A 23,776-nucleotide genomic window follows, 5' to 3' on the forward strand; every position below is an offset into this window, starting at 1 on the left:
ATCCTGTCGCGACTGATAGCCACTGGCCCAGGTAGAACATCCAGTTTTGAAGTCTTGCACCAGTGCAAGTCCATTAAATATAAAATGAAGGAACGCACGTTGAAAAGCAAAAGCATTTTGGAGAGGTCCACCAAAGCCAAACAATCGGTATTTGGATCAAATATTACACCATACTCAATATCCATGTCATTACGTGTTGTGCACTTGACTCAGAATATAAGGATCACGTTGCTTCAATTGACGAATTATGATGCAGTGATGGGCAGTCTCGGAGAATTTCTAATGCCAGCCGAGATAAATAGTTTTATCTTTTTGAGAGTTGCGCAAAACTGCTCATATTTTTTAATGTCAGGGGTGGTCAAAGTGGCCCAAGGGCACATGAGCTATTCTTACCCGACCGACAGAGCATTTACGTTATTAACAGTTATGTAGTAATTAATTTTTTCCCCTATAAATGGTTAATTAAAATGTATTTAATCTTTTTTTTTTATTTGTTTTATCTCATTAGAGCATCGGTTAACTCATTCACTGCCATTGATGTCTTTGGATGTCAAATACCCATTTTAACTGGGAGGGTCACTGCCAGCCCTTATTGACTTATTTAAAATGTGAAAATATTAGTAAAATAAATGATTTTACATAAACATTTAACTATTATTTCTTTTTGTTTATCTCTTTTATGAATGACCTGGCCCATCTGCTCAAATGTGAGTCGTGAGTGCAAAGGTTTGCCCACCGCTGCTCTTTATGTATGCTAGCAGTCACAATATTGCGTGAGCCAGACCTTGAACAAAATGCCATAAAGATTGCTCAGCAAAATAATCAAGTCTCATTAATAATTGTGAGCGTGAAATGAAACTGTCATATGAATGACATTGAGAAAAATTTAAATGACTTCAGGTGAGGTTTGCTCCATATTGCTCCAAGTGCAGCAAGAAAATCATAACAACCGCCAGTGAGGAAGATAAATATTTTCCTCCTGAAAAAGGTTTCAACATAAACGATTGCATTGAATTGTACTGTGTGCTGTGTATGTGAGGCTATTAGACGCAATTGTAAGGTCAGCATGACTTCTGCTCTGCTCTGTAACACTAACACTGTCGTGGGAAGTTTTTCGGTTGCCATAGAAACCGATCATGCGGCTGAACGTTGCAGCCAACTCCATCTTTCCCTTCCCATTATGCATTCCGGCCTTGTTATCTTGGCAAAGTATAAAAAAAATAGGTGGCAGATAATGTAAGTTGGGGGAAGATAAGCTTATGCTCTCACTGCCCTTGGGGGCCTCATTAGGGATGCAATCCATGCAGAAGGCATTTAATTAGATACAATGCATTCAGGTTTCTTTATTTCTCTTCCTCCTCGGTTTGTTTAATATTTCACCCGTCCGTCGTTGCCTTGTTTTTGCAGTATCATCCTTCACAGTTGAGGGCAGCACTGAGAGCGATGTAGGAAATCTGCTGACATCATCTCCCAAGATCCAGTCAGAGCTTGGATATGGGAGGGGAGGGGAAGAAGAGCTGGGCATGCAGAGACTGCAGATCCGACATGCATATAAAACACAAACATAAGACGGGTAGAGTTTGTGAAGATCATCCCTGAAAAAGACGGAAGCAGTGTCGCTGTGCTGAAACACAACAGAAGACAAATCCTATAGTCAGTCATCCACTGACAAACACGTGCTGCAGGGAAGATGCGACTGTTGGGTTGCTAGTAAGCAATCCCCTCCCACCCTGCCCTCCCCTCCTCTTTCTCTTTCTCCATCCCCATCCTTCCCTCTCTTCCTCCACCCTTGTTCACCTTGTCTGCTCTGGCTTTTTATTGTTGCGTCAGAGCCAAAGCGAGGCAGCTAAGAGAGAAAGAAGCATGCCGGGGGAGAGCACTCACGGATCCGTGCCCGCCAACGAGCATCCAGGGCGGGGAGAGGACGACATCGGGCTCCCCGGACCAGGTAGGACCTTTGGGGCACGTTACTATGGGAGGCTCTGATGTAGAAGAGAATGTCCACTATCTGTTAATAAGAGCTTCAACTGTGCAGTGATGGACTTGAATGTCATCTTGCATGTCACTACTCCCCCACCCCAGGGAAAAAAAAAAAACAGCCTTCAGTTAGTGTCTTAGGAACTCCCTGCTCTTATCCCTGTGACTTGCAAAGCATGTGTGCGACTGTCATGTTATTCTTGCTTCTTTCCCCCATCCCCCGCCCTAAAATCTGACCTCGCCCTCTGCTCCAGTGCCTCCATGTCTTCATGCGCATGATGCAACCCTCATCCTTGTCCCTCATGCAGTTTTGGGAACTGTCACACGGGCCTACTAAATGTGGCTCTGCCCTCCTTGACTGCCTTAGCTGGATCATGACACAGCAGCATGGCAGAAATCACACATCACACAACAACGGTCTCGACTGTTTGAATGTTAAAACTTTGTGATGTTGTGAAAGGTTGAGGTACTGTTGATAGCAAACAAATGTGGATACTTTGCTATATTGGCAGTTCTCCCCCACAAATGGTATGTGCGTGTTTAGAAATGTAGTTGCTATACTGAAATTTCGAGAAAATAAATGTCTCACATCATATCATAGCAACACGGCCCGCAAGGGCTGGTGGGAGCAGCATTAGGATGACATTAAAGCAATCTGATTGGATGCAGGCAATCCAAATGTACTTAATTAGTTATTATTTATTCACTGCAAATAATTTCTTCCTCTATCTATGCCAGCTACATATAGTGACAGGCAGAAAAATTCTCTTCCACTAGAAAGTACAATCAGCTTGTGTAGCCACCTGTTGTCGTTAATGCAACAGATTTTACACCGAGTGAGTAAATTAAGATAAGATTGTCATTAGTTTCTTTAGTTTTGTGACATTTTTGTTTGGTGGTGTGCGAGGAGAGTTTTTAATGTAAAATAATCCTTGGCCCAATAAGGGTCAGCGTGTTACACGGTCATCCACTGATTGTACAACCCCAATTCCAATGAAGTTGGGACGTTGTGTTAAACATAAATAAAAACAGAATGCAATGATTTGCAAATCATGTTCAACCTATATTTAATTGATTACACTACGAAGACGGAGTTTGCATGTTCTCCCCGTGCCTGCGTGGGTTTTCTCCGGGCACTCCGGTTTCCTCCCACATCCCAAAAACATGCATAAATTGGAGACTCTAAATTGCCCGTAGGTGTGGCTGTGAGTGCAAATGGTTGTTTGTTTCTATGTGCCCTGCGATTGGCTGGCAACCGGTTCAGGGTGTACCCCGCCTCCTGCCCGATGACAGCTGGGATAGGCTCCAGCACGCCCGCGACCCTAGTGAGGAGAAGCGGCTCAGAAAATGGATGGATGGACACTACGAAGACAAGATATTTAATGTTCAAACTGATCAACTTTATTGTTTTTAGCACATAATCATTAACTGAGTATTTTATGGCTGCAACACGTTCCAAAAAAGCTGGGACAGGTGGCAAAAAAGACTGAGAAAGTTGAGGAATGCCAACAGGTGAACAGGCTAATTGGGAACAGGTGGGTGCCATGATTGGGTATAAAAGGAGCTTCCCTGAATTGCTCAGTCATTCACAAACAAAGATGGGGCGAGGTTCACATCTTTGTGAACAAGTGCGTGGGAAAATAGTCAAACAGTTTAAGGACAATGTTCCTCAATGTACAATTGCAAGGAATTTAGGGATTTCATCATCTACGGTCCATAATATCATCAAAAGGTTCAGAGAATCTGGAGAAATCACTGCATGTAAAGGGCAAGGCCGAAAACCAACATTGAATGCCCGTGACCTACGACCTACTAAGGCAGGCACTGCATCAAAAACCGACATCAATGTGTAAAGCATATCACCACATCGGCTCAGTAACACTTAAGAAAAACAATGTCAGTAAATACAGTTCGGCGCTTCATCCGTAAGTGCAACTTGAAACTCTACTATGCAAAGCAAAAGCCATTTATCAACAACACCCAGAAACGCCGCCGGCTTCTCTGGGCCCGAGCTCATCTAAGATGGACTGATGAAAAGTGGAAAAGTGTTCTGTGGTCCGACGAGTCCACATTTCAAATTGTTTTTGGAAATTGTGGATGTCTTCTGGGCCAAAAAGGAAAAGAACCATCCGGATTGTTATGGACGAAAAGTTCAAAAGCCAGCATCTTTGATGGTATGGGGCTGTGTTAGTGCCAATGGCATGGGTAACTTACACATCTGTGAAGGCACCATTAATGCTGAAAGGTACATACAGGTTTTGGAGAAACATATGCTGCCATCCAAGCAACGTCTTTTTCATGGATGCCCCTGCTTATTTCAGCAAGATAATGCCAAACCACATTCTGCACGTGTTACAACAGCGTGGCTTCGTAGTAAAAGAGTGTGGGTACTAGACTGGCCTGCCTGCAGTCCAGACCTGTCTCCCATTGAAAATGTGTGGCGCATTATGAAGCGTAAAATATGCCAACAGAAACCCCGGACTGTTGAACAGCTGAAGCTGTACATCAAGCAAGAATGGGAAAGAATTCCACCTACAAAGCTTCAACAATTAGTGTCCTCAGTTCCCAAACGTTTATTGAATGTTGTTAAAAGAAAAGGTGATGTAACACAGTGGTAAAGATGAACCTGTCCCAGCTTTTTTGGAACGTGTTGCAGGCATAACATGAGGTTGAACACGATTTGCAATGATTCTGTTTTGATTTATGTTTAACACAACGTCCCAACTTCATTGGAATTGGGGTTGTACTATCCATTGCTGTTCTGTATATTATAATAATAAGAACAAAAATAATAACTCGAGATTACAATGGCATGTAAATGTGGAGAGGGTTATGCCATTACCAGGCTGAAATGGCAATAAAAATTAAAGATAAAATTGTGGTGAACGCAGTACTGTGCAAAAGTGTTGGGCCACCACTAGCTTTTTAATGACCTTTTTAACGACAGGCATTTTGATGTAGCACGATAATAAATAGTAAAACAAAAAACTTTTAGCAGGCAAATCATACAAATTGTACACTAAAACCCTGTCCATTCGCTTTTCACAAATTCCACCTATTTGCATTTATTCAGCTATTGGCTGTAAACATCAACTGTTCGCGTACTATTGTGCCCTTTCTGCAATGCCCCAAAATGCCACAGAATGGCACCAAAACCCTGACACATTGTCAAGTATTGATTGTCACATATATGATTCAAGATAGAACTCACCATTACGCTAAGTGTAGTTGTTATTAGGAATTTTGCGCATGCTTCTCCTCAACAAACAAGCTGGTCTTATCTTGCATTCCATAGCAGGGTTTTTGAAAGACCGGGGGTGAGGGAGGGGGGGAATAGCATTTCTTAGTGTCACTGTTTCTATTTCACTGGTGCTTTTATTGTATTTGAAGATAGACTTGGTACGGGTGTCATTTTAGGTCAAACATTTCCACACACTTGCAGCATCCAAACGGCCGTATTGACTACTGACGTCAGTCTCGCTTTCAGTATTGTAAAGTGACACGCGTCGCAATGTTGCTGTGTGTTGTATCACCCAAGTTCTCATTAATAGTACATATAGTTGTTGTCCGTGCACTATTAGAGATAACATTTGGGCGACAAAGATCTAGTGTGACTTCGCGCCGATGCCCTCATTACTCGGTGATTGAACTAATCACTATTCTCTTCCACAACCGGCTTATTTTTGTACTCCAGACATTTTGCTGCGCTATAGAGCGTTATAGTCAGGCGACGGCAGCAGAAGAACGAGTTGAAGGTCCTCTAAACGGGCCGACTGGAAGGCGAGATGCCAAAAACATTTGATTAGCAATTAGTAGACGTTGAGCTTTAGACATCGAGTCTGAGTAGGTAGTAAAGTCAACTAGTCGACTCGCCAACTCATCCATCATTCAAGAAGTAGCCGTTTAACAAACAGATGGACATGGTGGATATGAATTATTATTGCTAAAACAAGAACCCCAATACTGCAGTGGCCCAGGACATGTGCACAGTACTTTACAGGTATAGCACATCATATCGTAGCAATCCCCCAGAAGGCAGATACCATGCATACTGTGTATGACCCCCAAGGGGGCTGTGAACAGTATAGGGATGACATCAGTGCTCGTCCATGATCTCACCTTTTCTTACAGAAAAAAGGTCCAGAGCTAATAAGAGACATGAAAAAAGAACATTAATCTCCAATGAGGCCCACATGATGTTGAGTCATTTTGCTCTTGAGCTTGAATCAGTTGAGCTGTGGCGCTGCCATTAAGAGCAATAAAACATGTCTGAAAGTGTAACTGATGGAAAATTTATGTACAATCACAGATTAATTTCTGTTCAATCTCCCATATGTGACTTGCTTAATACTGACTAATGACTGATTAAACTGTTGAGTATGTTTTTGTTTGGGGGGATAGTAACTGTTTGATTAAGTCAGACAAGAAAATTTTCCTGGTACAAGAAAAAACAATGTAATCAAAGAGAGTGCCATGTTTAGTAAATATAGTGGGATGTGACTTACACAGGCATAAAATTAAAACTGAGAGAAGTATTCTTTGAAAAAATGTGTACTCTGTTTTTATTGTGTAGTTGTTGTTCCTTCTTGCAAGAATATTGAGTCATCTTTAAGGTTATCCAGGTCTCCTAGATATTATATCTAAGTAATTTGATCTGTAACAGTAACAACAATGAGACTCTATGTAAAAATGTTTTTAAGGTCAGTGGAATTATGTATTAGAAATTCTTGATTGTCTGCATACACACACGTAAGAAATCATCATATTTATTACATTTGAAAGCATCAGACAGTTAAGGACTGAAACTCAATGGTTGTTTTCTTCTTTTTTTCCGTCGAAGCACTAGCTGACTCCCCTCAGGCCTGTCGAGGAGGCGCTGCAGCCTCAGCGATGCTGCTCCACTTATTGTTTCACTGCCTTCCCCCAAAGGAGCAGCACACAGCTATTTAAGAGACTGCAGCTGAGATATGGCAGCTAACATTTGGGATACAGTAACCTAGTTGCCTTTTAGTCAGTTGTGCAGGGAAGAACAAAGGCATTCATTCTGTCCTGTGTTAGGCTGCGTTGTGTGCATGCTTAGCAGGGTATCACTCTCATTAGAGCCAAGTCTCCAAGGCATGACTCAGTTCGCACACAAACACACTTCTGAGCTTATTGTTGGGGTGGAGATCAAGCAGAGATGCTAAGTGCTGATGCTTGCACCCGCCACAGCCATGAGCAGTGCTCAGGAAGCAGGGTGACAATGATAACTGGCAGAGTAACAGTGTGTGTGTGTGTGTGTGTGTGTCAATGTGTGCACGTGTGTTGGTGGCTGGCACAGCGCTGTGCCACTTGTGTCAAAATGGCCAATCAGCATGCGGATTGAGGTCACGGTGGCAACGGCCTAGTTAAAATGAAGCCTCTGTTCCCTCTGTGTTACTTTCCATGTATACTGCACTTGTGCATGGTGATATTCAAAGAAAGACACAGCAAGAGGGAAAGGAAATGTGAGTGTCCAGATCTGTTTCATTTAGCAAGTGTCTAACAATGGGCTCATCAGTTAAAAATTATCAATAAAGATCAAATCTGTTCTCTACAAAGATTCGTGTGTGTCATGTGTTATCTTTAATGTTATGTGTTAGGAGAAAAGTGGAGAGATTTGTTCACAGCAGTGTAAAATGCTTTTGTTTTCCAGGCAAAAGCAGACATCCATCCGCGGCGTCTACACCCAGTGACAGTGGCTCTTCCCCTTCTGACAGTGGTTCCAGTCCTTCTCCCAGGACTCCTCAGAAGCTACTACAATCACACACATCCCCATTTGGACCCAGACTATTTCATGCAACACCTAACTCCACTGGGACTCCAAGACCTCAACCTGAAGGGTCTGACCATCGACACAAAAACCTGCCGAGATTGTCCGGAAAGTTAGGCGGTCATGGACCTTGTGGTCGCCTTGTCCCTGTAAAAATGGAGAGAATCAAAGTCTGTGTTAGGCTTGTAAGATATATTTTTCTTATCCCTGTTGCAGATGCAGGACATTAATATGTGTGTATCACCCCCAGGTCCTGACTGGTTTTGAGGTGGAGAGTGATTATCCAGAGCCAAAAACCATGGACACAAGGGTGGTGATGGGTCAGGAGACACTCCTCAAACCGTCAGAGATCCTGAAAAGGACACGATTGGATGGACACTGTGGCCAGGCTAGCCCATCATCAGTTATCCAAAGCTTTGCTGAAGCTCAGACAAAGGCAAACAAGACCCAGATGGAAACAAACGATGACGAGTGCAAAATTAAAAACCTGGAAAAAGAAGATAAACAAACAGAACATGCTCCACCCTCAACTATTTACGTTTCCCCTGTGAACAGTCTTGCAATACCCTACTCCTTGTCCTCCTCATGTCTGGAGCCTGTCACAAATGATGACAATTTGATGTCAAAGGAAGAGGCTCAAAGCCTTGCTAATGTTGAAGTGCCTTCCCAATCTGTCCATGAGCAAGCCTGTCCGGTGACTCTGTCCTTTTCTGAGCCGACTTATTCTGTCGATCCACTCCGAGTGGGTCTTCCCTCATCCCTCGACCCTGACTTGTATTATACTGCCCCTTCCACTCCAATCAAGATGGCGTCACGCTCCTCACATCTCAAACATCATTCATATCCTGGATCTCCTGCTTTCTCCCCCTCGCCAGGCTTACCCTCAGACAGCGACGACCTCTGCTCCCCTGTGACCTCCCCCTCTGGCTCTTATATGACAGCTGAGGGAGGAAGCTGGACCTCCTCCTATGCATCTTCTGCCTCCCCCTCCACTTCTCCCAACCTGCTGCTCGCCGAAGACACACAGGAGGCTCGTGCTTGTTTTGTTGGCTCCTTGTCTGAGATCGGAGATGAAGTTGGCGAGGACAAGGTGCGAACAAGTCCCGAGCGTGAGAATGAGACGGTCAGGGAATTATATATGCACTCTTCTGAGGATATCATTAACCCACGGCTTGGGATAACAGGTACAACAATACTTGAAGAGGAAGATGCTCAAAATGATGAAGATGACACCAGGATTTCCAGAGAAAGTTGTCGTCCTTGTTGGGTGACTGAGCATAAACCTCCACCAAGGAGCAGTAGCAGCCACACCAGTGACTCCCAGGAATATGGTGGAGAGTCTGAGAGTTCTCTCTGTCAGCTAGAGGAGGCTAGTGCAAGGATGGAGGATCACTGCAGACCCATGCATACGCTTCTCAAACTGCAACTGGACCCATGTATATCCGAGGTAGATTACAGACACACAGCTGATCAGCGAGAGAAAACCTCCACAGATGTCACTCCTGATATAGCCTCATCTAACCCTAGTCCTGACTCACCTGTCGATCAACTTTATTCGTTCTGTCCTGGAACCTTTGGTAGGCCTGGCCCCAGTTCTTTTATGTTTTCTCAGACAGCTAGTGCTGAGGATTTACCAGAAGAGGAAAGGATGATCCCTGTCTCTCTCCTCCCATTTCCTCCTCACACGAGCCTTATTTTTAAAGCAGATTCCTTTGAAATCACTCTCTTTCCCACTGAAGATGACAATGAAGTAGTCATGGACAGAAATGAAGGCAAGGATGTCGATGCATATGCAGCAGGAGAGGAGGAAGCGGATGTTGAAGATGGTGATGAAGAAGATGACGATGACTATGTTGATGATGATGCCAGTGTTAATAAAACTGTGGACGGTGGGCATGATGATGTTGGCGATGATGATGATTATAATTATGATGATGACACTGACAACAGTGATGAGCCGGTTAAGGAAGCTAAGGTGGAGGTGAAAGTGGTTGAAGAGGAAGAAGATGAAGAAGAGCAAGATGATGAAGAGGGCAAGTATATCAGGAAAGTAGTGGAGGGTGCTACCGATGACGACAGCTCAGCCTCCTTTCTTCATACACTCTCAGAGACATCTATAAATGAGGGTCTGGATGACTTCTTCTGTTTCCAAGACGATACAGATGACTCATTAGATTCTGCTTCCTATAATGGAGAGGAAGATGAACGCCTGTACAGTACTGAGAGGCATGCACAGTCACTAGAACCAACACTCGATTCTACTGAAATACCATCAAAATCTGAAACTGGATCTGCCACTGCAATTGATCAAACTGAATCTTTGCACACACAGCAAAGTCCAGATACAACACTGAATCACTCTGAAACAACTTGTCTTTCTGCAGACATATCCACTGAGTCCAAATGCAATGAAATCAAACACAAATCTGCAGAAGCACCGGGATGTTCCAGTCCATTAGAAAAACCAAAAGCGCCAGAAGTGGATGAGATCTCGGGAAAATCATTTACAGCTTCCGATCAGTGCGAATCTTCTATCAAAAACAGTGGGAATTCGATTGAGATGATAAAAGATTTTGTCTCTCTACAGGAATCTAAACACAGCCCTTGTGATAGCTCTCACAACAACACTGCTGCCCAATCCTACCCCTCACCTTCTCCTGGGAGACTAGAGACTACATACCCTTGTAGTCCAGTTCTTCAAAATGAAACAGCAGATGAGGATGATATGAATGATGTTAGTGTAGAACAGCCCAATGAAGGCACAGAAGATCCCACTCCAGAAAGGGATTCTTATAAATTGCTCATTAAACATAGTCATTATCAATCAGGAAGTCATGTCGTTGCAGGAACAAGTAGAATTGTATCATCACGGTGGTCCTCCAATAGATCTGATAAACCTGAGAGAGAAGACCAGACCAGGAATAATAAAAACAGTAGAGTAGACATTACAAGCATAGACTGTAGAGCCACTGATTTGGGTTTCTCTAGTTTGGGTATGACCACTGCTACTAATGACTTGAATAAAGGTGTCCTTCCTCTCTCCTATCCTAAAGAGCCCAGTCCCAACCCCAGTAATATCCCAATCTCTCCATCTCCGGGGGTTATTTTAGGACTTGCCGACAACCTGACCTTGACTCCTGAACATTGCCCTGGTGACTCCGGTCAGGAGAACTTGAGTACTGACGAGAGGGCACTTGGAGCATCAGGATCCCCTCACTCTCCTCTAGCAATCTCACCCAAAAGAGAAAATTCAGAAACAGATACAAGAAGGGAAATTGATCCTGGACCCAGGATTTGGTCTGATGATAAGACTGGATTACATTCAGGATCCATGTCTGAATTTGGAGTATGGGGAGCAGGAGATTCTCTTTCCTTGTCTCTGGGGAAGAAGTATGAGTTAGAGGCAGAGAGTGTACTTATGTGTGACACACGAGGCCGGGGGACAGAGACTACTGTGATTCCTAACATGAATAGTGAAGGGTACAAAAAATATGACATTGATTTTGGTTATGTTCTGGAGACAAAAGATAACAACAGAATGGATGGAAAGAGGCATCGGAAAGAAGATAAAGAACTGATAGTAGAGGGGACTTCTGAGTCTGATTTGGTTTGCTGGAAATCAATTGAAGAGATTTTGGAGGCAGATGGGGGAGAGAGGAGATTTCCTAACGATGATGATGTCAGTAATCTAAATCACAATAATGATGGAGATTACACAGACACACAAATACAAGTAACGTGGATGGATTCCAACAATAATAATGACTCTACCTTTGATTCACTGGAAATAGCAATGCGTGAAGGACTGAATGCTCTGTCAGAGGAAGTGAGACCTGAATTTGTGAGTGTCAAGGTCAGAGAATCAGTTTCTAATATTCCACTTGAAGAGATGCCATTAAGGGTTTCTGTCACGCCCCATGATGAACAAGAACGAGCAGGCGGTTCTGTAGCCCAAACATCACACACGACACAGACACCATCCTCAGAAGAATGTTATTGTAGCTTGCCATTAAATAACACCAGCGAGGGAAAATCTGCAACAAGTCAACATCTCAACAGCATAGCAGAAAGAAGTCCAGACGATCAGACAATCACCCAAGATAGTAACATTGCACTTTATTTACTTGATGGATCATTTGGTTCCTTTAATCCTAGATGTAAATCTAATGCACCTGCACCCATTCAAGGTGCAAATAATGGTTTGCCATTAGAATCAGATGAGGTGCTGGTGCAGCCTGAAACAAGTGATGCCAGTCCTGTGACTGATAGACTTGTTGATGAACCAAAGACTAAAGATGCCTTTAAGGGACAGCAGTGTGTGGGTTTGAACTCAGGGATGGATGAGGAAGAAAATGCCAAGAAATTTAAAAAGGGATGCGCAAAGAACTATAGAAAGAAAAAAGAAACTCCGTCTTCCCCACAAACTACCTTGGAGGGTTTTCCACATGACACTGCTAAGGATGCACTTTCCACAGAGAAAGCTGGCGCTATGAAGAAAGGGCGAAGACGGAAACAACACAAGGCCTCTAAGGCGGTGACTAATTTGGACTCCAGCCCTGAAATTGCTGATGATGAAAAGAAACCTCTAGCTCCCAAACACATTTCAACAGATGGAAGCTCAGTGGCGATGGGTGGCCTTTCAAAAAGGAATAAAGGCAAAAAGGCTAACAAAAAAATGTCATCAGACGAGTGTCAGCAGAAGAAAGACAAATCTGGATCACACGTTCAATTAGAAAACTCTGAGAAGCCTACTCCAGAGAACCTCAATGCTATAGTAGAACCAAACCACGAATCACACCAGGAACAAGAAGGGCTTGACAACAGAGCAGAAATGCTTGAAAACAGACAGGAAGTGCTTGATAACAGACCACCGTCAAATAGTGAGAGAGGAATCCGAGTGGATATTAATGACAACAACATAGACGATGATCGGAACTCACAGGCTAACACGCTATCCACTCCATCATCTTCTTCAGCATCTCCTGTGTCCTCTTCCTCACCCATCCGTCAAGCTTCGACAGAGCCGGAGCCTGACCTTGCCACACCTGTGCAAGAATCCCAACCTGGACTTTCATCCCACAAACTGCCTTCCCGAGCAACATCCCATACAACCGCCACAATTTACTCCACGTCTGCCATTTGCCAACAAGCAGTTTTTTCCAAATTTCTTCCAAATGTGGAAGAGGCCACCATCACAACATCTGACCCGAGTGTTGCATTACCCTCACCATCTTTTGGGATGTCCAAGCCAACCCAGGAGTCATCTTCCATTCCTTCATGCCATACCACCAAACAAGGCTGCACAAAGGATGTGGCCAAAGGTAAGAATTACATGTTTTGCAAATAATAACCTATATTCCCAGCTCAATTTATGATCAAGTATTGAGTAGTATGTTCCCTATAAGATTCCAGTCTCGTCAAGAGAGGTACAGACCGTGAGGAGGATTGTGGAATTGCGAGGCCTGTTCAAAGGTCTCTGCTCAAAGAAGCAACAGGAAACAGAAGTGGATCCAATGCAAGAACTGCTCCATCCAATCAAAACGAAAGCCACCCATTCTCTTCTCATCAGCTAACCGACAAAGAGTCGGGCTGTGCAGTCAATCACGGCCAAGCAAATTCTGAAGACTTCAAAAATAGTCGTGAGTCTCCTCCACCACCGTTTCATTTGATTGCATCATTCTATTTGTAGTGTTACTGTACATCACAAAATCTCTCAAGAACTTCAATAATAAGACATTAAGATTTCTTTATCACTCCCCAATGACGCCTTGCCCATGAGTCTCTATGCTCCTTATTACTTTTGCCAAAGATGTTAGGTTTAAATCAGACAGTTTTTTTGGATACTTTGATTTAGAACTGATCCACGTCATGTATCTTGCAGAAAATAAAACTAGAGTTCTTTTTATTTAACATGATCAGATGCTCGTATATGTGTCAAATCTCATCAGATCGTCTTATTTTGCGCGATGTACGCCTTCTTAATACTTGAAAGGTGCCCAAGCTTTATAGCCGCTATTTCACCTTGAGCCTTGGGGACACATTTTAGGTTCTCGTCACCATTGTAATGAATAATTGCAGAAATAACAAAATCCCCCAAAACAAAAGTCTCCTAATTTACTCTATGTGTGTTGTGTGTGTGTGTGTGTGTGCTCGTCTAGTTTCTCTTGTGGCTTCTTGTAACGAGTCTGAGAGCGAGGGCTCTGTCCCTGAGCTGGTGGAGGAGCCAGTGAGATCTCCTAAACCAAAGGTGAGTCTGGATGCCATCTTTCATTCTGTTGATTCTACTGTGCAAAGAGGTATTAATTTAGTAATATGTTTATTATTGAGTTGGTAGTTTGCTGGTTAGTCTAGAGGTGCATTGTGTCATAGTGGAAGCTGTTTCTACTATTTTGACTCTTACGTAAAGTAAGCAAAATATTAGAAACCTCACTCAGTCGCATGGCAGTGTCTAACTATGGCAATCAAAACTGAACATAATTATCGTTGTAAAGACGTATTTTTTTCATACAGCTCTTGTATTGAATCCGATTAGATTGTCCAATATGGTTGGTCGGCGTACTCGTGCAATCATATTTGTCACTATTGGGTATAATTAAGTCATCAGTGGGATATTTGATAGTGGATCTTAAAGAAAGTTTTACTTTTGCTCTTTCCATATGATACTTGATAACAAAATCTGCCCTAGGTTGAGCAGTTTAAAGCGATCATATGAAAGAGGATTTGCTTTTTTGGTGCCATATTTCTTAAAACAGTCTCAAATAACACTTTTCCTCTCCTGCAGTCCTTCTCCTCTGCAGACGAAGGCTCGAACAGACAAAAACAGAGCCGCAGTGAGAAGAAGGCCCGTAAGGTCAGACTAACAATACTTCTTTTAACAATTTGGATGCCGGTATAATTAATGACATTTCTTCTGCTGCTATGTTTTTAGGCCATGTCTAAACTGGGTCTCAAGCCGGTCCATGGTGTGACCAGAATCACCATAAGAAAGTCCAAGAGTATCCTGTTTGTCATCAGCAGACCAGATGTCTTTAAAAGCCCCGCGTCAGATATTTATATTGTATTTGGGGAGGCCAAAGTAAATCTCTTTTTATCTTGAAATCTGATGCTTGTTTCCAATGATTGCATCATTTCTGATTCTTCTCGTCTCTCTCCCTCCCAGATTGAGGACCTTTCTCAGCAGGCTCACAAAGCTGCTGCAGAGAAATTCAAGGTGCCTGTGACCTCCAGTCCCTTGGCGCCCCCCATCCCACCTAGCCTCAACGTCAAGGAGAAGAGCGAAGACGAGGAAGAGGAGGTATACGCCGTGTAATATTCATTAATCTGCGGGACAGCCTGAGACACTCTGAACCCATTTCTTACCCCAATGCTGTCGTTTCAGGTGGACGACGGGGGTCTGGAGCAGAGGGACGTGGAGCTGGTGATGGCTCAGGCAAATGTGTCGCGAGCCAAGGCCGTGCGTGCACTGAAACACAACAAGAACGACATAGTGAACGCTATCATGGTGAGCGTGGCAGACGGTCAATAAATGAATAAGTCATAGAGAGCGCAGGGGGTTGAGTTGAGGGAAAACAATAGAGGTCGATGACAAAGTAGAATTTCTCCCCAGTAACTCTTCAGACCTGGTAAATCATCCGTGGATGAGATTCTCTCCACTAGATGGCAGTACAATCTCAACTTCCAAAGAAGAAGAACTAGAAGACGCTCGGCTAACTCTTGGCTTATCTGTTATCTACAATGTAATTGTAAACTCTTCTCCTTGTCATTTTTCTTGTGTTGAATGACTTGACACCTTGCCACAAGATGCCACCAGAGCACTTTTTTAACAACTTTCATTGCTTTGGCCTGTGCACAAACATGAACAATGGGGTTTTTCCAGAGAGTTCAACTTTTGCATGTTACGTATTCCTCTCCCTCTTCCCCCCAGGAGCTGACCATGTGAATCCTGTGGCTGATATGAAGCTCGACCTCCTCCTCGACCTGAAGCCTAAACACCACTCTGTATCGCTGCTACTGTATGTTGCATCTCCAATACCTGCTCAATAAATAAAGTATGTTAGGATGCCAGCTTTGCAGGACAGACTGCGCTGATTTCAATGTGTGGTACAGTCAACCTCCCTTTGGTAGCCTTTAGACTTGCAGTACCTTTATAAATGCCTCAAAATAGTTTTTGCCTAGCAACCAAAATCAGCATGTTAAGCACACTTTATATTTTTTAAAACAAGAATCTGTAACAATGAAATACTTTGGGCCAAAAAAAGTTTTAAATGAACCTTTTACCAATATCATTGACTATTGCGAACGTATTCAGCCTCCATGAAAATCTCAACTGACAACAACTCACTTCTAACGCATAACAATTTGATTGAAGCACACAGTTGTCAACGAAGCGAATTGTGTGTTTGACAAACACAATTTAGATAACAAATCTACATGGTGACGTGAGATTCCAATCCAATATTTGAGTCTGAAGATACTCAACGCCAAGGAGCTACAGGACAATGCAAATGCTATTGCAGTGCATTCTGGGATATATATGTTGCAGTCCTAATAAAGTAGATGGCACTTTTTCTGATTCTAATAATTTGGAGACAATTATAGAAATAGTAAAGTCCATGACATTTACTACTGTACATAGTTTTTGTTTTATTTATTAATTTTGAACACCCCTAAAATCCCTTTGGCTATTTTTTATTTTATTTAAAAAAAAATTATGAAGCTATGTTTTTTGATTTACAGTATAACTGTTGGCAAATCTAGTCAGAAAATGTAGTGAGTTTAGCTACACGTTATTCTATATTAAAAGAAGCTACCCACCAGAGAAATGTAGCAGCTTTTTATTTTTTTTTTAACAGAATTTTTTTTTTTTTAGAACTGTATTCTTGGGATATAAATGAACACTTAATTCTCAAATCTTTTGATAATTATACTGTAATTCTTACTTCCACTGCAATATCAGTATCTTATAATAAATACTTTAATTTATAAGTCCCAATTCAGTAAATGACTTCTGCGTCAGCCTGATTTGTCCCACAACAATAAACATACACATGAGGACAATGCTACGAGGTTGACATAGTTTCAAGGAGTGTAGTATGTCACATAGCATGCAAAACAAATCGACCACAAACGTCTGGTAGAAAGCAAGGCTGGCAGAAAAAGGAAAAGCCAATAGCGGTTTTCTGATAAATTTAATTAACAGTATTGACAGATTGACATTTTTTTAATTCCCCACCACACACACACAAATACTTTAACGACATATTATGTACTAGTAAAACACAAACATGAAATTCTTGGTTGACAAGTACAAAAAAAGTCAAAATACCAAACATGTTGAGTGGCTTCATGTCAGAAGCAATGATGTCAAACACATTGCTTGTAACTCTTAACAAACTCTGTAACTCTGTCAAACACATTGCTTGTAACTCGTAACAAATACACAAGACAGTGAGTCCCTGTGTGTTAGTAGACAGTAGTATGCATCTCTCTTAACACTGTGCCATTTCTAAGTCCTTTTCCAAGGAGAACGTGGTGCCTTAAGTCCAATGCAGGATGGTAGCACAGCTCTCCAAAAGGCAATTAAGTAATGCTCCCCTGCGAACTCACAATTTCAACGCAGCTCATGAACCTCTCAAAAGATGTTTAAGTCAAGTCAGTGGCGTCTTTAGGAGGGGGAACCTGGAGTTTTAGCAGGGAGGACGTTGTTCTCAAAGTGTCCTTGGTTGGTGATATTCCCAGCTGGAAAGTATCTGGCGACCACGAAGGAGGAACCGTCTGAGGCAACGGCCTTACCGACGCCGAGCATCGTACTGTTCTTCCACACCATCGCTGTGAAATGGCCTACGGGTGGAAGGCAAAAGAAACTTTTGTTTGGTGGTGTACAGAGATGTACTCTCTAATGTAAAATACAGAGCTGGTAACCCATAGAAATGCCCCCCCCCCCCCCCCCCCATAACCCTGCATTTTAACAAGGGTGTGTTGACTTTTAGTGTCCAGTGTAGGTGACAAAGTTAAACTTTTTTCCTATTACCTTTTCTGGTTTTCTTTTCAGCATGGCTCTAATCCTCCTTGGTCGTGTTCTGATTCAGGTGTTGTATTAAGTTTATTTTTCGAATATGCGGTGAGCCAATTAAAAAAAAAAAACGGCTCCAAATGGCCCCCAGGCAGGATTTTGGACACCGCTGATGGTTAGCAGCCTCACCAACAGCCATGCTTGTCATCATATTTCATTCACTGACACTTGTAGACAATTTAGAGTCTTCATTGAATATTAATTAAAAAAAAAAAAACAACCACGGGGAAAACATGCAAACTCCACCCGTGAGGCCAAAGCTGAGAATCTTTACTGATTTTTGACTATTCAGATTCAGTTTGAATTGGAGCAATAGCAACAATATTATGATATGCGGTCACTCACTGCATCATGAAGCAATGGAAGCCTTGTGGGTTTTACAACTGGGCAGCGACAAGCAGAGGGCGCAATTGATCCATGATTGGTGCCTAGAGAAATTGAACTATAATAATTTGGAGTTCAACTTGAATTTTCTGGAACAATATCACGTTGGGAAATCTTGTGAGAATTCGCCTCAGTGAGCATATCAATAAATAAACACGTGTGTTTTGCTTTGTTGTGATGTCACCACAGAAGATGGCAAAGAGGGAATATGGAACAACTGGACTGGAATGTTTGGACAGTTTTCCTTTTTTTTAAAGATTTTTTTATTTGTGTTGTGTTTTAATTTTACACATGGTTGAAGAATGATAAATGTTACTTGGAATTTTGTTTGTACAGTTAATAGAAGTTGCATAATGCTGACTGTTTAAGCCTAAAAAAAAATAAAACCACTTTTTTTTTTTTTTTTTAAATTACAACACTGGACGCCACCTAGTTTCTGAACAGATTGTGTTTAACTATGAAGCTGGTAGGTAAACAGTCAGCGAATGAATTTTTGGACCAAAACTGAGCGGTGGAAATTGATTGGAGTGAGGTTCCCTGCACTAAGCTGGCTAAATTAGCACATCAATACGCCTGCGTCACCTCAACTTTCTAAAATGACAGTCACATGACTGCTTTGATACAGAACGCTGACATATTCAGATTCCTCAACAGAAATGTGCACGCAAAACTTCCTTCTCTTTTTTTTTTTTTAAATGACAGCTGACTTGTGCATTTGAATGTAAGTCAGATTCTCCCATCTTTACGACTGGTTAAACAAGAGTTTATATTTTACTGGACTACATTTCCTCTAAATAACGACACAGTTTTAAGTACAATAAATGAATTAACACTCAATCATAGATTGTTGATTATCCCAAATGGTAAAGGATGGTTTCCTGAACAATAAGTTTGGTACCAACCAAGTAAGACTTTTAGTTGAACGCCACAACAAACCAATTTCTTTTAAACATTCACACACTCAGAATTCCCCCTTTAAATATTGGTCTCTCTCTCTCTCTCTCTCTCTCACTCTGGAAACTTTTTCCCTCATTAGTTGAGCGTGAATCGTCAGGTGGAGCTGTTAAGAGTCGATTGTGAGCTGTATTCGACTCGGAAGAAAGCATTTAGAACAATCGCGCCACACTGGAAGGCAGGGAATGTGATTTGCAAGTCAGTTTCTCCATTGCGGGTGTCTTGAGTCATATGCTCGAATTTCTGATGGATTCTGATCGTGACATCAGGATGACGACGACAACAACCTCACGCACGCCTCGGCTAATGGGCGACAAACGAACGGGCGAATTGCAAAGGACACGAACAACGGAAGCAAAAATCAAGACATAAATAACATGAGGGAGGAATATGCACAATACAAAGAAGGAAAAATTGAAAAATAAATGGCACAAAATCGTTTTCATTTGGATTTTCATTCAAATTATGGGTTTGATGGAAAATCCATTGTGTAAGGGCAGGGCAGTGATTCCCAGCCAATGTTTGATGGCGCATTAGTGTCATCAAATGTGCCGTAGAAAATTCTGCTCCAAAAATTATGCCCCGATTTTACATTGAGTTAGTCAATTTGAGACAAGGTGATCATTATTTCAGTATACTGTTCATACTTGTTGTAAAAATGTTTGTTTGGTGGCGTGCCGTGGAATCTTTTCAATGTAAAATATGTGCCATGATCCTGCTAATAACCAACCAAAAATACCAAGCTACTCACCCTGAAACTACAATCAATACTTAACCTTGCAATTCAGAGGTACTCTTTTTTTTTTTTTTTTTTAAAGTTAAAATCTAAAAAGCAGTAGTAAGAGTGATGTGCGAGATCCTCACCAGTTCCAGAGGAGAATCCAGGAGAGTTGAAGTTGTACTGTTTCACTTCATCGTACCAGCGGTCGGCCACATCCTTTCCTGCACGCAGCGTAACCTCAATTTAAGGCGCCATCAAATCACTTTTCTGTCACACGCCATAATCACAATGACAGCATTGTCACGGAATCTTTTTTGATCAGCACAAATCCCTGCAGGCTACGTTTTTATTTACAATGCTGCACTTTTGGTCACCCCGTGCGGCACCATCGGAGATGCTTTATGACTCAGAGCGACGCATTTTTCAGCGCTGAATCACGCTGTCTGAGCTCTAAAATGGAAGAGAATAAATTAAAAAAAAAAAAAAAAAAAAAGATCCAAGCTTCTCAGGAGAAGGATGTGCATTAGCGCTCTACTGCAAACATCCTCACGCTAAATATTTGCGACTAGTGCAAACACTGACAGAAAATATTCGACGGGTGCTCCTCAGAGGTTGCAGTACTCAAGTCAAAATTGCTGTGATGATGATGTACCCGATTGGTCGTAGGAGGCCCACGCCAGGTTCTCTCCACAGCTTCCCCTACTCGACTCCTCGCTGTGTTTTAGGATGCGTGTGCTAGCCAGGCTTTCAGCGTAACTTCAAGGAGACAAAAGACATTATTGATTAGTTTACATTAATAAAAACAAATAAGGGAAAACAGGCTGGCAAAACAATGATAAGACACCTGAGAAGTAGAGTACATTGACTCTCAATATCAGATCAGTCATGTTTCTGCATATCTGGTGATTTACATTTGAGTGATAGTCACTAGATTCGTATTATTACCAGACATGGATTTAATTATATATCGAGTGTGACATTCTAGTTCTCGTTCCACATTAGTGTCCAATGATTAAAGGTTATTTATCTAGTTCCAAGTGTCGCTTACAGAATAAAACATGTTTGAGGAAATGGAACAACTCTTACGCAATCCGTAGTTGTTTTGGCACAGAAAATGCAATTGGACAAACAGTCTTCTTTTTCTTTTGCAGCTGAATAGTTGCAACATAAACAATGAAGAAAACTTGTCTTGTTTTTTTGCAGCTGCATAGTTGCAACATAAACAGTGAAGACAACAAAGGATATATCATAATAGCTTGTGGGTACCGCATTGGTCACTTTGATCCAAATTAGTTTTGACGCTTTTCCAGGTCTTTCCTGATGTGTGAACTTGAGTAGATGTTTTGAGTGTGGACCCACCGAGCGGCCTCTCTGCTCAGCTTGCTGTTCAGCTTGAGTGCTGGAGCCTGGTGCTTCTTCCTGTACTCGTTATGGCACTGCAGAACCTCCTCTGCAAATTGCTTTGAGACTGAAGAGACATATCAAGGAGATACAGCCGGGAATGTCAGACATCATCAACCTGGCAAAAAAAATAGGAGACACGACTACCGAACACAAAGTTCAATAAATGTTATTGCGGAATCCATACTGGGGCTTGAGTGTGGTCGTTTAAAGGCCAGACAGAGATTACCAGTGATTGTCGGCCAAGCGTGGTGCCATCACTCACATGCACTTTTCTCCACTACTCCAACACAATGGGCACATTCAGACAGAAATGCACAGCCACACAAATGTCACTTCTGACTCACAGCCGGCATGGAGTACAATAAAACCAGCTCGAGTTAAAAAAACTATATTTAAAAAAAAAAGGAAACAAGTAATTTGATTTTCATCTTGCACATAGTTTGGCGAGGCTTGGCACTTACCTGACTTCCCCATGGTGCAGACAGGAAATCTTCAGTCAGTCCACTGAACACACTTTCTACTGTTTATTCTTTGGTGTTGCTGCCTTGGCGCTCGCTGTTTCACCCCCTTGCAGCTGTTTCTAAAGCAAATGTAATCCAAAACAGCTGCAATTGCCTCATGTTTCAGTGCCAAACCGCCTTCCTGTCTGATTTCAAGTCCTCCTTAAATTCTGCTAGTATGCAAATTCCCCCCAAGGCTCTTCATCTGGCTGAAACACCTTACTGCATATCTTCATGGGCCTGTTTCTCAAGTTGCACCATGTGCCCTATGTGTCGTCAACACCCAAGTGAACACACCCTCTGCTTGTCCTCCCATTGATAAAGGAGCCATAACACTTTATGACATCATCTCTGGGAGACAAATGCCCTTATAAGGCTCGAAGATTTCCAGTGGTCACTATCATGGGGTGTGTCCCGAAAAAACGGTTTAACAAAGGGCATCAAGTGTCATTGACTGTCAAAAAAAATAATAAAAGAAATAAATAAAAAAATTGCTTAAAAACACATTTTCAAAAACAACAGACACCCTGGGTGGACACAGAAACAGCAAAAAAAAAAAAAAAACTTTTCAAATTGCTAAAAACACATTTTCAAGAACAACAGACACCCTCTGGGTGGACACAGAAACGGCAAAAGAAATAATAATTCAAATTGCTAACAACACATTTTCAAGAACAACAGACACCCTGCGTGGACACAGAAATGGCAAAAAAAATAAAATAAATAAATACATTTTCAAATTGCTAAGAACACATTTTCGAGAACAACAGACACCCTGGGTGGACAGAAACGGCAAAAAAAAAAAAAAACATTTTTCAAATTTGGAAAAACACATTTTCAAGAACAACAGACACCCTGGGTGAGAAGCAGGAAGACAGGTTTGGAAATTAAGGCTACAAGATGCTAACACTGTTCAGGAGGTACACACGGTACTTGTGTATTTGTGCATCTGTTTTTCACTTGTCGGTTGTTTACAATAGTCATTGGGCATACAATTGGTGGTGCAATTGAAAATATGAATTTTCGAGGCCCCAGTCAGTCACGTGCCCTTGGAATCTTAATCACTCCACCCCTCGTTACGGCACCCGTGTGTATCTGAGCCAGAAGACGTAAGATATAAACTGTCCCATCCAATTATTTGTATGCATCAACCAAATGAGTTTCCTTGATGAACGGTCCCTGAATATTTTCCATCTTTAACTGACAACATACTAGATTCATCCTGCTGTAAAAAAGGTTTCAAGTCTTCAGTTTTTCAGAATCAGGCGTTTGTCTCTTTGTGCTATTTTCAAGTGAGATATTTAGTACAAGACAGTTTCAAAGCACAAATACTGAGCGTGCAAACCCTCATGATGGATCACCTTTGCCACTGTTCGCTTGTGTACACAATACACTGCATGCACAGAAACTGACAGCTTTATTATTCCTTCGCATAAGTCAAGTGAAGTCGCATAAGTCAAGTGAAGTCAAGAAGCTGGAATCACTTTTTTTTTTTTTTTTAAACAAAAGAAGTTCCAAGTGTGGATACAAATTTACCTCAACTTTGTTCAGTTTGAAATCATCAAGGGCAAAAAAGACCAATTATTTCCCGTCCTCATCTGTATTTAAAAAAAAATTCATTGTTGTAGTAACAAGTGCTACAATTAAATTCCTCAAATAATAAATTTTTAAATCCAACTTCCATAAATCTTGTATATGAATAATGCCAGATCGAGCGCAAACAGAACAATAAACACACAACAACAACAAAAAAATGGTGATGCGGTGTTCAGCGATGGCCACTTGATGATTTCTGATAAATAACAGAAATCTTAAATAACCACAGCAACGCAGCATCCACCATAACCGTATCATCTTCAAAAAGTAAAGAGGCCGTAATGAGGTCGTCAAACCGGACAACCTCAATTCCTCGGCTGCGCTTCGAAATTCTAAGGGTCATGAACTGAATCTGGAGGTTCCAACATGAGAAAAGT

At 41.9% G+C, this 23,776-nt stretch overlaps 2 protein-coding genes across 2 annotated transcripts; one reads left to right on the forward strand and one right to left on the reverse strand.

Moving 5' to 3' along the window:
• The first annotated feature begins 1,553 nt into the window (after nucleotides 1–1,553).
• Nucleotides 1,554–15,832, forward strand: nacad (NAC alpha domain containing). Its single transcript, XM_061777498.1, has 10 exons — nucleotides 1,554–1,948; nucleotides 7,652–7,938; nucleotides 8,019–13,089; nucleotides 13,174–13,407; nucleotides 13,927–14,015; nucleotides 14,550–14,618; nucleotides 14,697–14,843; nucleotides 14,928–15,062; nucleotides 15,147–15,269; nucleotides 15,693–15,832. Exons 1-10 carry the CDS (start codon nucleotides 1,864–1,866, stop codon nucleotides 15,705–15,707), a joined length of 6,255 nt encoding a protein of 2,084 aa, XP_061633482.1. The 5' UTR covers nucleotides 1,554–1,863; the 3' UTR covers nucleotides 15,708–15,832.
• Nucleotides 15,833–16,937: 1,105 nt separating this feature from the next.
• On the reverse strand, nucleotides 16,938–22,117 carry glipr2l (GLI pathogenesis-related 2, like). Its single transcript, XM_061777509.1, has 5 exons — nucleotides 21,765–22,117; nucleotides 21,259–21,367; nucleotides 20,552–20,655; nucleotides 20,043–20,120; nucleotides 16,938–17,608 (listed from the first exon to the last, which is right to left on the reverse strand). Exons 1-5 carry the CDS (start codon nucleotides 21,775–21,777, stop codon nucleotides 17,433–17,435), a joined length of 480 nt encoding a protein of 159 aa, XP_061633493.1. The 5' UTR covers nucleotides 21,778–22,117; the 3' UTR covers nucleotides 16,938–17,432.
• Nucleotides 22,118–23,776: the final 1,659 nt, after the last annotated feature.

Source organism: Phyllopteryx taeniolatus, chromosome 6 (assembly GCF_024500385.1).
Source record: "Phyllopteryx taeniolatus isolate TA_2022b chromosome 6, UOR_Ptae_1.2, whole genome shotgun sequence".
Taxonomy (NCBI): domain Eukaryota; kingdom Metazoa; phylum Chordata; class Actinopteri; order Syngnathiformes; family Syngnathidae; genus Phyllopteryx; species Phyllopteryx taeniolatus.